At 39.4% G+C, this 12,989-nt stretch overlaps 1 protein-coding gene across 4 annotated transcripts; it reads right to left on the bottom strand.

The window, feature by feature from the left end:
• Window positions 1-2,909: 2,909 nt before the first annotated feature.
• On the bottom strand, window positions 2,910-7,904 carry LOC120715732 (high choriolytic enzyme 1-like). Of its 4 annotated transcripts, none has more exons than XM_040002830.1 (9): window positions 7,549-7,765; window positions 7,344-7,371; window positions 7,200-7,250; window positions 6,848-6,979; window positions 5,930-6,047; window positions 5,278-5,456; window positions 3,978-4,059; window positions 3,616-3,740; window positions 2,910-3,506 (listed from the first exon to the last, which is right to left on the bottom strand). In XM_040002830.1, coding segments are annotated over exons 1-9 (771 nt in total). In that variant the 5' UTR covers window positions 7,603-7,765; the 3' UTR covers window positions 2,910-3,504. The 4 variants fall into 4 exon arrangements, with proteins under 4 accessions (XP_039858764.1, XP_039858762.1, XP_039858763.1 ...); XM_040002828.1 differs by lacking the exon at window positions 2,910-3,506 and adding an exon at window positions 7,864-7,904 and having other exon boundaries at window positions 3,608-3,740; window positions 7,549-7,638; XM_040002829.1 differs by lacking the exon at window positions 2,910-3,506 and adding an exon at window positions 7,814-7,832 and having other exon boundaries at window positions 3,608-3,740; window positions 7,549-7,638.
• Between the last annotated feature and the right edge of the window lie 5,085 nt (window positions 7,905-12,989).

A 12,989-nucleotide genomic window follows, 5' to 3' on the forward strand; every position in this document is an offset into this window, starting at 1 on the left:
CTCTGTAAACACAATAACATAATTATAGAAACATTAGACCCTGCAGTAATACAAACAAAACCCCAACAATCATGTGGCTTCTTATGAGAAAGCGCTTGACGACAGACGGAAGGAAGTCCCTTTTTCCAGGAAGAAACCTCATGGATCACCAGGCTTAGGGAGGGGTGGCCATCTGCTACGATCGGTTGTGGGTGAGGAGAGAATGACCTCAAATACCAAGTCACACACTGATGAGTTCCATCCATCCATCCATGAATCCATCCATCCACCCACCCACCCATCCATCCATCCATGAATCCATCCATCCATCTATCCATCTACCCATCCATCTATGAATCCGTCGACCCATCCTTGAATCCATCCATCCATCCATGAATCCATCCATCCATCCATGAATCCATCCATCTTCTCCTGTGCATTCAGGGCTAGGTCGTGTGGCCAGCAGCCTCAGCAGAGAAACCCAGACCTATCTCTCCCCAGTCCCCTCCTCCAGCTTGTCTGGGGGAACACCGAGGCATTCCCAGGCCTGAGAGATATAATCTCTCCAGCATGGGCAGACCCAGCATCAATCAACGCTGATTAGTTGATGATAGAATTTACCTCTTCAACTACTGCAATTAACCAATAATTCAATTATTCAAGAGAGAAATCCATACAATTGCCGACATACATAAATACGTAGACATACAAGATTTTTTTTAGCATCCAACAGATGAAGTGGACTCAGATGATGTTTTCTTTTATACCTCTTGGCTCTGTTATTAGACTTTAGATTAAAAAAAGATGGGAGACTCTGGAGTCTACTTTGAGTGGTGTTTTTTAATTCTGTATTAATTTTTGTCTCTTTCATTTAACCAAATGCCCGCTTCCTGCAGCCTAAACTGCCATGTGTTTTGTTACTCACCCTATTTATGATGTGTTCCTGTCCAAAAAAGAGAAAATATTGAGTGAGTGGCAGTTCTCTGAGGTGAATGGGACAGACTGCTTGGAGCTGAGAAGAAGATAAAAGTATCTTAAAGAACCACTCATTACAACCAAGCTATGGAGAAATGCCCCGCTCCTGAAAACCACTGATCACAGGAGTTTAGCAATCGTTTAGCAGGAGACTGGGCTGCAAAATTTTTTCTGTGTTTCAGCCACAGAACAACACACAGAGCCAGACACTGTAGGGATTGCTGGTGTTTATTTGAACATATTTGTACTCATATCTGAGTGCGTGGATGCCTGCAGCACATTAGATGAGAGGGACACCTTTCAAAATAAAGCTTTCCATGGGAATCCATTTTCTGCTAGTGCTAAAAATTCTCCTAATTTTAGTTTTTACTATGAAAATGATTGCACAAGTGCACTGAGCTAGGATCCGAGGCCCACTGCCATTGAGTGATGATTCACTTGAGTGAAATAAACAGCAAAGATGCAAAGAGAAACACAGAGAAAGGTATAGAGAAATGCTCTGTTTATGTGGGCTCTGTCCATCAGCTGGACAAAGGAGACCCAGAGCATTTGGCTTTTTAAAGAACTCATATGAAAAATAAAATAAAGAAAACTCCCACTCCCTTAGTAAACAGTACATGTCTGTGGACAAGGACAAGACTTGTGCGCCTTTGTTTAGTCACAGCTGACCCAAAGGCTTTCCAGTATGACATTGAAACTGTTGTAGCCAAAACTATGTGTCAGGAGCACTCTAGTAGAATAAGTCATTAGTCATTTACATGTATATTAACATTTCCCATATATTCCTGTGCATAAGTTAAAGGCAGTGAGAGCAGGAACAAGACCCCACCACAGAGCATACAGTATTGGACATGTCTGAGTCATACACAGCATGCAATGGAGGAACTGGGGTGAAGGTGGGTTACAAAGCGACTTGCAGGACAAAAGGGCTGGCAGTATTTTATGGGACCTCAGCTGAGCGTCATTCTATGCTGCTCATGTGTTTTGTTCCCCAAGTGTCTGAGATCTCCAAACTATCATTCCACCTTAAAACGTAGCTGTCACTCAGCATTAGACCAGGAAACTAAGCTGTTAGCCAGCAGCTCCTTAAATGCCACCATTTAACATTCCCAGCTTGTATACTTAATTAGTTACACAGACAAACAGACAAAGGCAACTTTGTGAACTGAACTAGTAGAAACAGTAACAGTGACAAATAATCGGATCCCATAACTGTACGGTGCATCATGGTGGTGGTGGGAATATTCAAGTTTGGCTGTTCTGGAGTTACCTGCACTGAATTGACTCCACCTGCCCAAGAGGAAGTAGTATGTTTCCCTCTCTGGTTGAAATCGTTCTGGAGAATTATTGATACTGGAGCGGGATAATGAGCCTAAACACACTTTTACAAGAGCTACTAGTTGACCAAGAAAAAAATATTTTTTACAAAATTCTGTTGCTGTTAAAGAAAAAGGAGGGAAGATATGTTGAGAAAGACATTTTGATAAAAAGAAAAGTATTGTGACAATAATCTACAATTTGCAGATTTTAACTTTCATTTAAATGAGTAAAATGTGGGACTTTTGGACCCACAAATAAAGATTTGTGTGACTTTGACTGGCTACGATATTACAATGCTGCATAAATATTAACTTAAGAAACGCTTCTGCAGGCGCTGCTTTACATATTTCTAATACCCTGTTCAATAATATTGTTATGATTTTTCAGGGTTTTAAATGCGGAATATTTATTTATAAAGTCATATTTATGCATTTCTTGCACACTGAAAAAGTCACTGGTAACATTTTGTCCAACTTTAACCACAACAGCTATTTCTAACATAACTTTGAGCTGAACACACTGCTCAAAGAAACCTGCTGTGATAAAGCTTAAACAATCATGGTGCTCTAAGGGCTTTGGGGATACACTGCACTGTCCTCTACATCTCTGTAAAATAATGAAACAATACTGCCCCCTTTTGCTGGAAATATGGGATTTTATTCGATTCAACTTTTATTACAGAAAGAGACAAGCAACCCGAAGAAAAAAGATGGCATGAAAAAAAAAGAGAAGACGCTCACTGCCAAAGTTATGTATGCTGGGATTAAATATTCCTTAATTTGACTTGGTGATTTCAACATGGCTAATGTTAGACATGTCATGCTAATATTACTTTAATTTACTACAAAGTGAGACAACAATCATGATGATTCCAGGATTATTGTTTGAAGTGAGTGGTGGTCACAAGGCTTGGGGCTATGTCTGCATCATTTACAATTAGAATCTGAATTATTATCAAATTACAAGAAAGAAGAAAGAAATCAGGTAGTCATAGTTGACTAACAAAGATGAGAAACATAATGACCCCTCTGGCATATAAGCATATTCTCTAACACAAAGACTCAGATCTTGATCTCTCAATTGTGACAAATGTAACATATTTGCAAAACTTTGCAGCACATTTCCTGTTTCTTTCATATTTTTGCAGCATCGACGACATGCTTCTTCTTGTAATCCTGATGTTTTGAGAACTGAAGTATTTGGATGTAGAGTTGAATTGTCATGCCAAAGTTCTGGTTTGAGAAAAAATTATGAAATCCAGTGAATACTGTGAAGTATGTGATTCTTACAAAAAGAAAGTATGCTTGTTGTTTTGTCTTATTGTGTGTCTTAATTACTCACAGCATCCATAAAGCCTGTTTATACGAGCAATGTCATTGGCGCTCATCTGAAAAGCATTTCCGAAGTCAAGATTAGGATTGGACCTAGCAACAATCGTTGGCTGCCCATTCCTGGAGAAGGAGTATCTAAAAGAACAAATGACAGCATATACTGTGACTGTACCATGCTCATATATGCAGCATTCATTCTTATATAAAGAATATTTATGAACGGGGTAGAAAATAGGCCTTTAAAAGTATTGAATAGTCACACTAAAATCCTAGCAATGAATCCGTGTTTTTTAAATTCTGGATGACATTTTCTCTCAGAAAATGCAAAACATGAAAGGTAACACAACACCTTACAAGCTCCATCAAACTCACCTGCCATATTGCATGACAGAGTTGAAGTCATAGGGAGTCTGCAAATTGTTGGTAAGCACTTTCTCAAAGTTGCTCTCTTGTCCTGCACAGATATTTCCAGGAGACAAATGTTTAAATGTTACTCTGTCGTGGCTGCCACGATATTCAACTACAAATCTTTGCTCTCAGCTCTGTGAAGATGACAATTATCTAACCATAAGGTCTGCATGTTGGTATATTTTGTCATGGTCCTGGGTCGGTGACCCAGTGTTTTGAGCTTATTGTTGATTTTGTATTAGTTGTTAGGGTTTGGTTCTGGTGTTCAGTGTTTTATTATCCCACCTGAGTTCTTCCCCGTTGTGCTCTGTTTGTGTCCCTGAGTTTGTGTTTGTAAAACAGTTTGAGTTTCCTGTTTTACTTTGAAGGTCTGGGTCTCGTCGTGTCTAATTAGGTTCAGCTGTGTTCCCCTCTGGTGTGTCATTCCCTCATTACCTTGTGTGTATAGTGTGTGCCTGCCTGTGTTCCTCGTTGCGTCATCTGTGTAACCGGGTGTAATTTCTGTGTCTCTCTGCCAACCATTCTCTGTGCCATTTTTGCTCTTCATCCCGTGTGTGTATGGTTTCAGGTTAGTTCTTTACTTTTCCCCAGTTTAGGTATTGTTAATTCCCCATTCTGCTCTTTCTGTTTTTGTATTTTGCTTTTACTATAAATAAACACTCACTCGCACCCTAGCCAGTACCTGCATTTTGGATCCTTTTTCTCACAACACCACATGACTGCTGAACCAGCTGTGACGTATTTACAATATAACATTTACATTCCGAGCGAAAATGAGGAAGAAAGTTAAACATGAAAGACTACTGCAGAGCAACAAAGAAAGTGCTATGGCAAAACATTTTTTACATGTACATGAATAAATGCTTCCATATCATGAAGACATATATCTACTATTTATACTCACAAAAGACTATTTACTACTATATAATTGGTTTTACTATTTTGTATCCCCCCAAGCAGTAAAGTATCATGCTTAGTAGTTACTCCATGTTGCATTGTTACTTCCACACTTTCTATTTCCCATCAAATAAAGTGACTGAGATACTTCTACATTCCTGACATGATGCCTTTGAAGTCTTACAAACATTTATTATTATTGGTTTGAGAGTCTCGGGACCAAAGGAATACCGGATGCACTGCTGTCTTATCTGCTGACCTTGGAAAAGCACAGCTTACTTGTAAAATGCTCATTGGTATAAAACAGAGTGTCTGCTGTCCTGGACTAATGTGAAGTGTAACCAAAGGTTTGTGTAGTTGAGCTGACCCGGGATGATGTTCTCGGTGAGGATCTTCACATACTGGTCCCTGTCGGAGCGGACCTGCTCATGGTGGAAGCCCAGAGCATGAAGAACCTCGTGTTGCACCGTTGACTGGAACAAGCAACCGTTTCTCTGGAGGGAGATTCCCTGTCCTCGGCTCTGACGGCCCACGTACGAATAACACCTGATACACAGTAAGATTGTTAAAAAACGATTGAGATTGACACACAAACAGGTATCTACTATCAGCCAAAATAAATAAAAAGATACCGGTCTAACCAATCTCCTAAGGTTTTTAAAGATCTGTTTTCCCTTGATCATTTAACAACCCACCCCAGATTCATCTTATTGCCTTACAAGATGCCAGTCTCTAGTCCTGGCACGAGTGGACTAAACAGTATGTGAAATAATTGAGAACAGATCGTCAAAATGCTATTTACCCTCTTATGAAGGGTATACATTTCATATAGTAGCAAACAATAATAAAGCTGGACATTTTACAGTAGAATTTCAGCACAGGATGGAGCTGTCACAGCTCATTTTCATGATACAAATAGAATATTTGCAATAATTATTTACATTTTAAAGGGTTTTGAGGACGTGAGTGTGTCAGTCCTGTCTTGTCATACAGTGTCAGTACAGGGAGTGCATTCTCACCCTTCTCCAGAGAAGAAGTAAAGGAAATTGACTTGGTCTGTCCTCCAGACAAAGCGAATGCAGGTGGACTCGTGGAAGGTGAGCAGGGCACTGATGATGATGTTGCGCTCCTGGGTGGCTGCACAAACAAATACGAGTCTGCTGAGGAGCTTCTTTGAACAACAGTAACACTGCATCACCTTCATGTGTAGTTTATTTGATGCATAGAGTTGAATTTCTCAGACATGCTTTATGAGAAAAAATTCAACAGCTTAGCAATGTTTATGTATATTTTTGTGCTTCCCCTCTCATCACGTGACACCTGACAGTCGTCTGTATATTTAATATTAGCAATCTAAACTGTGCTTAGGAGACTGTTGACACTGCCACTGTGACAATAAAATTACAAGTATAACAAACAGTTTCAGCTGTCCATGTGGCAACATCAGTGGTGTCACCGCATTGTAAAAAGGTTGTGTTGGCTTTCTGTGTGTGGAGTTTCCCTGTACTTGCTAGTCACCATATTTAACAGTGAATTTTAAACATAAAGAGTCGATATCCCCATAACTCTCATACTTCCCATGCTTCCATTCCCAGGAGAATAGAAATCAACATTAAATGAAAACATAATTTGACACGTTTGTGGATCTGTTTGCTGTAGTTGTCACAGAGTTTTAGTTTTCTCTGTGAAGCTGGTTTCTAAACATGTTATTATTTTCACTTGACATCAGTTCAGTTCAAGTGACTTATTCTAGAAACGACCTAAATTATATATCTATTTGATTCATTACATATTTCATCCTTCAGCCTAAACAGCTCGTGTTTCCTGGTCTGTCTATTAACTCTTTAATAAAGATGACATTTGACAACAAGTTTAATGAGCATCCAAGGGAGAAATATCTGAAGTCAGTGTTTAAGGGTAAAGTTTGTGTTGCTTACAATATACAGAGGAGATGGAGACAGGTACAGTGACGTGGCTTCCACTTTTGGGCCACTTGCAGCCAGTGGCTGTGCATGGATCAGCATTCTTGGTTAAAGTGGGTGCAATGTCGCCATGAACCAGGCCTTTTGCTGCAGCACAACAAACAGAGAGTGGATGGATGTTCACAGAATGCATGTTTACTTGTTGAATGCTAAGTGATAAAATGTAAAACAAAAAGGAGAAAATGAGTGATTGATCATCATGAGTGTTGGCCGTCTATTTTCTGTTAACAGGCTCTGGAAATTTCCATTTTTCCTCCAGTATTCCTATGTTAACCAAAAGAGTTTTATTATGTACATTTTCACTTACATACGTCAGCGTTGACTTTTTCAATGATCGCTGAGGCACCCAAAAACTCATCTGAGGACACAAGGGAGTGGCAGCATGTTAACTATAAGCTCTCAGATACAATTTAACTTTAACATCTGGGAAGTATTTTATTGTTCAACGCACCACTTGGATCTTTGATGACAGCAGCCCTCTGCAGTACAAAAACAGCAAACACATTAACTTGCTGTTCATCGCGTTTAAAATCACACTGACAGATTTTGGTATCATGGTCACTGGTATAAGCAGACATGGTGAGAAGTTCACGGCTTTCACAGAACAGCAGGCAGCGTTTAACAACATTACCAAAAACAACAAGAGTCAAACGTACCAGAGAAACGACCGTCATTGACAGGAAGAGGGAGAAGAAGAAAGCTGGAGTCATGATGTTGGTCCTCTGCAGTTAACCTACAGTCAAAGTCTGACCAGCATTTGGTTATAAGAACTTCAGTGTGTATAAATGCTGGAACAGTAAAGTAAATCAATGCTGTGAGGAGAACCCAGAAATCTGATTCTTCTCATCTGGATGTTGAATTTTCTCCCACTGAAAATGCAACATCCACATGAACAGAATCAGCTTTCTGGGACTTCCTTACCTGTACGATTGAGCATGTATCGAGACGAAATGAGGAGGTGAGCTGCTTACCTGCTGTACCAGGCGTCTGGTGGATGCAGAAGCTGTTCAGCTGCTGCATCTTTATAGACAGCTCACACAGGGTGTGGTTGACGTTTCACCAATGTCTTTTGAGGTTACTTTACAATTCATGACTTTGTTTTTGCTCATGTCAAAACACTGAAATAGCAACAATTTTCCAGGAAGGAAATTTGAACAAAGAAGCGCAGGCTGATAAAAGCACTGGGATCATTTCATTATTTCAATTAAAAGTTGCAAAACCCAAAGACGTATGCTTTGCCAGTGTAAATGAAATTTTAATCAGACTTGCTGGGGTGAAATTAATGAAATAGCTTTATTACCATTGGGCAGAATAATCAACAAAAGCATGATAATTTATTACATCATATACTTTTCACTGCTAGCACACAAAATACAGAGCTTCCCTCTGAGATGCAGTCAAAAGGAAAAACTCAGATAAAACACAAATAAACTGAAACTGTGGTCTGAACAAAGGTAGGAAAATTAAACAAAGCAATTCATTAAACCTGTTGGCATAAATGGGCAATAAATTAAAAATCATTGTAAAATCTTGTGATGCATACAAAAAAGATAAATACAGATATAACAGGTGTGACTGGCTGTGGAATCTGTTATGTAACAATGTGTCCAGATCAACGTATTTACAATAGCTTTTTTGATCAAAGTCTAACTGTGTCCTTGGCTTATGACTACAGAGAACTTTCTCTATCATCTCTTGGCAAGCGAGACATGCATGGAAAAAAAGAGTATATCTGAATAGATGAGTAATTTTCAAGTGACAAAAGACTCAGTGATAACTTTGAGAGCTGGGATGGAAACAGGAAACTGTTTTTTTTTTTTTTTTTTTTTCTAAATAAAGCATCCTGTGTGTGACCTAAATAAAAAGACAAATTGTGCTTAAGATGACATAAAACAAAAATATACATGGAGAGTTGTACTGTCCATTTCCTTACTCATTATGCACTCAGAAGAAATGATGTTTCTTACATGAAACAAATGTTCATTTTTTCATTTGTATTATTCTTTTTATTTATACACGGAGGACAGTTTCAGGTGGAGGCCTCAACAATGAGGAAGTAAAGCTGGCATCAGCACAACTCAGGGATTTTCACAACAGACACGTAACTACAAAGAACGCCTCCAAACTTGCTCACCAGAGCAGAGTATCCCATTTATAGTAACAATGGACAGCACCCTGGGGTTAGCAGATCTATTTTTATGTAGCAATTTAACAGCAAAATGTGTCACTTTAATGCTCTCATCACTGTCCTTATCCCTGCCAGTCTTACTGGTTCACAGACAGAAAGTCTTTCAGTTTATGAAGTGTGATCTAAACAGGAATGTTCACTGAAAGCTTGGGGCAGCACCACAGTCATGCTGGCATTCAGACAGGGACTTTAACGACTCATTTATGTTTGACTTATGAGATCCTTCAGCACAGAAGGCTCATTGTTTTAGTCAGGAATGTGGCAAAGCTGCATGTGTTTAGGTTTAATTTTATGGATGCCTGCCCTGACCTGTCCAGGTGTGTGTGCTGTTCTGTGAGTGCTAACCACTACAGCACTGTGGGAAATGTCAGACGTTTTACTTTTTTCTCAGATCAAGAAAAAAAAAAAACACACTAAAAGGTACAACTGATTCTGATTGATCTGTATTGAGGAATTTTACCTGCAGCAAAACTTTGCACCACACTGCAGAGTACGTTAGCACATTATGCCAGAACACAGGTCCTCGTCATGGCACATGACTGTTGCATGGTTAATGAAATGTAACATGTTACATTGCACTGTAGTCCATGATAGACACTAATGTACCCACCTACCAAACATGCACTATTACATGCCTACATGATGTCCTATGATACGCAGTAATTCAGTTCAATTTAAACATATTTACCACCAATCCACAACAGCTGCCTTGAGGCCTTTATATTGTAAGATAAAAACTCCTCCTAAAAACTCGTCTTCTTTTACTATTTGTCTACACAACTGCTCATTTATTCTGTCATGGTTGTTGCTAATGCACGCTGTGTCAAAAAGAAAGAAAAGGGACAGAAAGGCGACTGAGGAACGTCAGCGTTTGAGAAACTGTTTGCAAAGAAAGGTGAACTGACTGACAGCTAACAGGTTAGCTATTAGCAGCTGTTACAAACAGTGTCAGGTGGGACGCTGTGACTATCACAATGACCAACTCAACACCATGAATTTTATTTGACCCTCAATTTCAGAAAGCAGAAGCGTACCCCACTCCATGATATATGATATGAGCTCACCCTGTATCATATCATATGACACATGTGATCATATTTAGATCAAAACATTGCCTTTAAATAATTTCAAAATAAAAGTACTTTGAGCTAAATACTGAGATGACTAAACCCGAAACAGCAAGGCAAGATGATGACATGTTACTAATTAATGAGAACCAAGCTATCCTTTGCTCATGAAGACCAAACGATGTAACCAAAAGTCTTAAAATAGTGACTAAAAGTGGGATTGTGTCATGTGACCTGGGGTAGAAGGCGAAGTTCCCCCTGCCCCTACATCACAGCTAAGAGGCTAACAGGTCCTAATATCCAGGCTTATGTGAGTAAAAATGATCAGTGCTAAACCAGAGCGTTTCCCTACTTTCCAACAATAAAGCATTTTTAATTCTTAATAAAAGATAAAATATTAATGTGATCAATATATAAATGAGAAATGTAGTTTGAGTAGTAGAACTGGCTCTTCCAATGACTGAGGTTCATGAGTGTCTGTGGACATGACCCAGCGTAAACCCTGGCAGTTCTGTGTGTGAAGGAATGCAGGAAGATTACAACTGTGTGGCCAACTAATCATAAACATAATCCTGTATTAGAAAAATAGTATTAAGTGTTGTCACGGTTAAAGACAGAACCATCACTTAAATGTGATTTTACTCATGGTTAACACAGTTGCACAATCTCTTAATACTGATCAAAGGATTACCCAAAATATTAACATGAGCATGTACTCGTTACCAGTGTTGGTCAAGGTACTTGAAAAAAGTAATCAGTAACTAATTACTGATTACCTCTCCAAAAAAATTAATCCCATTACTTTACTGATTACTTATTTGCAAAAGTAATTAGTTAGTTAGCAATAGACCATTTAGCCCAATTCTATTTTTTATAAATAATACATCATATAAAATTAAATCAAATGAAAAACTTGTTTTATGAGTTTTACTCTTTTATCTTTATGCATCAAGCAAACATTAAATGATATCAACAGTCTTTGACTTGAAGAAACGTGTTTAACATTTAAACCTATGTTCTGCATATTCCAGCATATAAAATCAAATCATGTTTTGTGTTTACACTCTTTCAAATAGATGCAAGTAAAACACAGCAGAAAATAAATAAAATCAAAGACTCAGCAGCTCTTAAATCTATTGTCTGTGTTTAGCAGGAGTGGGGCGGGTGGAGGTTTGCCCACAGCGGTCATGTCAGTGGGAGGATCCGGGGGTTTCTCTGTGAATGTCACGTTCCCGTGGCGGCGTGCTCGCTGCTTGCTCAGATTTGAAGTTTCATTTTTCGCTGTAGAAAGAAGTTTTCTTCCCACGCAGAGTGAACAGCAGACGCTAATGTTTGTGTCACTTTTTACAGAATCAAACTCAGAGTAATGTGATTACTTCCACGCTTTAAACGCTGCATGGTCGTACTCTCTCCATCACTCCATATTATCCATTGTTAATCTGCACACGTCTGTTGCTGCCACGGATGTCGCACACTCATACGTCACTGTCTTGAGACACTCTCACAAACAGAATCACGGTTTAGTAACGCAGTTACGCAGCGTGGCTATGGGAAAGTAACAATAACCTAATTACTTATTTTGCAATAGTAATCCCTTACATTAGTTTCAAGTAACATTCGTTACTTGAAAAAAATAATCGGATTACAGTAACGCGGATTACAACCGCTTCCGTAAACACGTTGACGTCATCATCGGAGCTGTTTCTGAACATGTCCCAGTCTGCGTCGTCGAGTGCGTCCTGTAACGTGGCCACCGATTGGTCCGTCCAGCGCGCGACTTTCCTCTGAACCAGAACTTCCTGTTTCAGCCTTTGTTTGTATTTTGGCATGAGGAAGATGGCGGCGTGATCGGATTTGCCAAACGGAGGGCGAAGATTGGCTCTAGGAAGGTCACAGTTGAAAAATCCAGCAGGTAAAACCCAACCTGTGAACCTGCAGATTAGTTTTGTATTTTTTGGCTTCAATGGTTAATCCAGAAGGGTTTTTACATCACACTTCCTCTGAAGCCCAGCTTCTTTTCACAGTTGGGTGATTTTAGTTAGCAGGGTTAGCAGGGAATCGAGGTAGTTAGTACCGGCGAGTCCCGTCACCTACATGGGCTCCAGCTGACTGCTGTATACCGACTTAGACCCATAGGATCAGGGATTGGGACTTTTTTTAAATCAGAAACCGAAAGCATCTTCCTGCATAGGGGTTTCAAAGGTCATACCTTTCCCACCATTGGTCATACCTGTTGTTTGATTTGCACAAAGGTGGTTATTAATGTTGTTCTCACTACACATCAGACCAGCTTTACACCTTCTGAATGACTGGTGCAGATTGGCTCTTTCGGTTTTCAAGCTAACACAAGTTAATCAGCCTGACAAATGATGAGAAGATTTTAGCTCAGGAGTGGAAAACTCCACATTGCATTTTTTCCATGTCACCAGCTTAGGACAGATTTAGGCATTGTCTAGCTAATCTGTCATCAGCAACAGTCATTAACAGTGATATAACAAAAGCCTCTGCCTCACTGTTGTGTAATTTAGCATACCTCACTCTTTTCAGCCCGTTCCCTCCTTTGGAATGGCTTCCTTATAGTCGCCTTTTTTAAAGCTTCAGCAAACAGTTGATGTGAAGAGTGAACTGAAGAGCCAGGTACATCTCTGAGGTCCTATGTCAGGACTTAATTTTAATATAATGTTCTTCTAGAGTAGATAGTTTTTTTTAGGTCTGCCATTTATTTTATCTTACACTTGTCCAGTTTCCTCAGTATTTTTAACGACACACGCCAAGATCTGCCAAGTTCTCAGCTATTAAAAACCCACACATGTGCAATAAGACTGCTGTATGTGCAATTCTT

Source organism: Simochromis diagramma, unplaced genomic scaffold, assembly GCF_900408965.1.
Source record: "Simochromis diagramma unplaced genomic scaffold, fSimDia1.1 OVJJ01000457.1, whole genome shotgun sequence".
NCBI classification, from domain to species: Eukaryota; Metazoa; Chordata; class Actinopteri; order Cichliformes; family Cichlidae; genus Simochromis; species Simochromis diagramma.

What these genes read in the sequence shown, in the direction of transcription:
- LOC120715732 (XM_040002828.1), bottom strand. Translation starts at nt 7,602, where the DNA reads ATGACTCCAGCTTTCTTCTTCTCCCTCTTCCTGTCAATGACGGTCGTT. An exon ending in TGTCATCAAAGATCCAAGTG is followed by an intron (nt 7,251 to 7,343) that starts GTGCGTTGAACA and finishes TTGTGTCCTCAG; the next exon opens with ATGAGTTTTTGGGTGCCTCA. An exon ending in TCTGTCATGCAATATGGCAG is followed by an intron (nt 3,741 to 3,977) that starts GTGAGTTTGATG and finishes TTGTTCTTTTAG; the next exon opens with ATACTCCTTCTCCAGGAATG.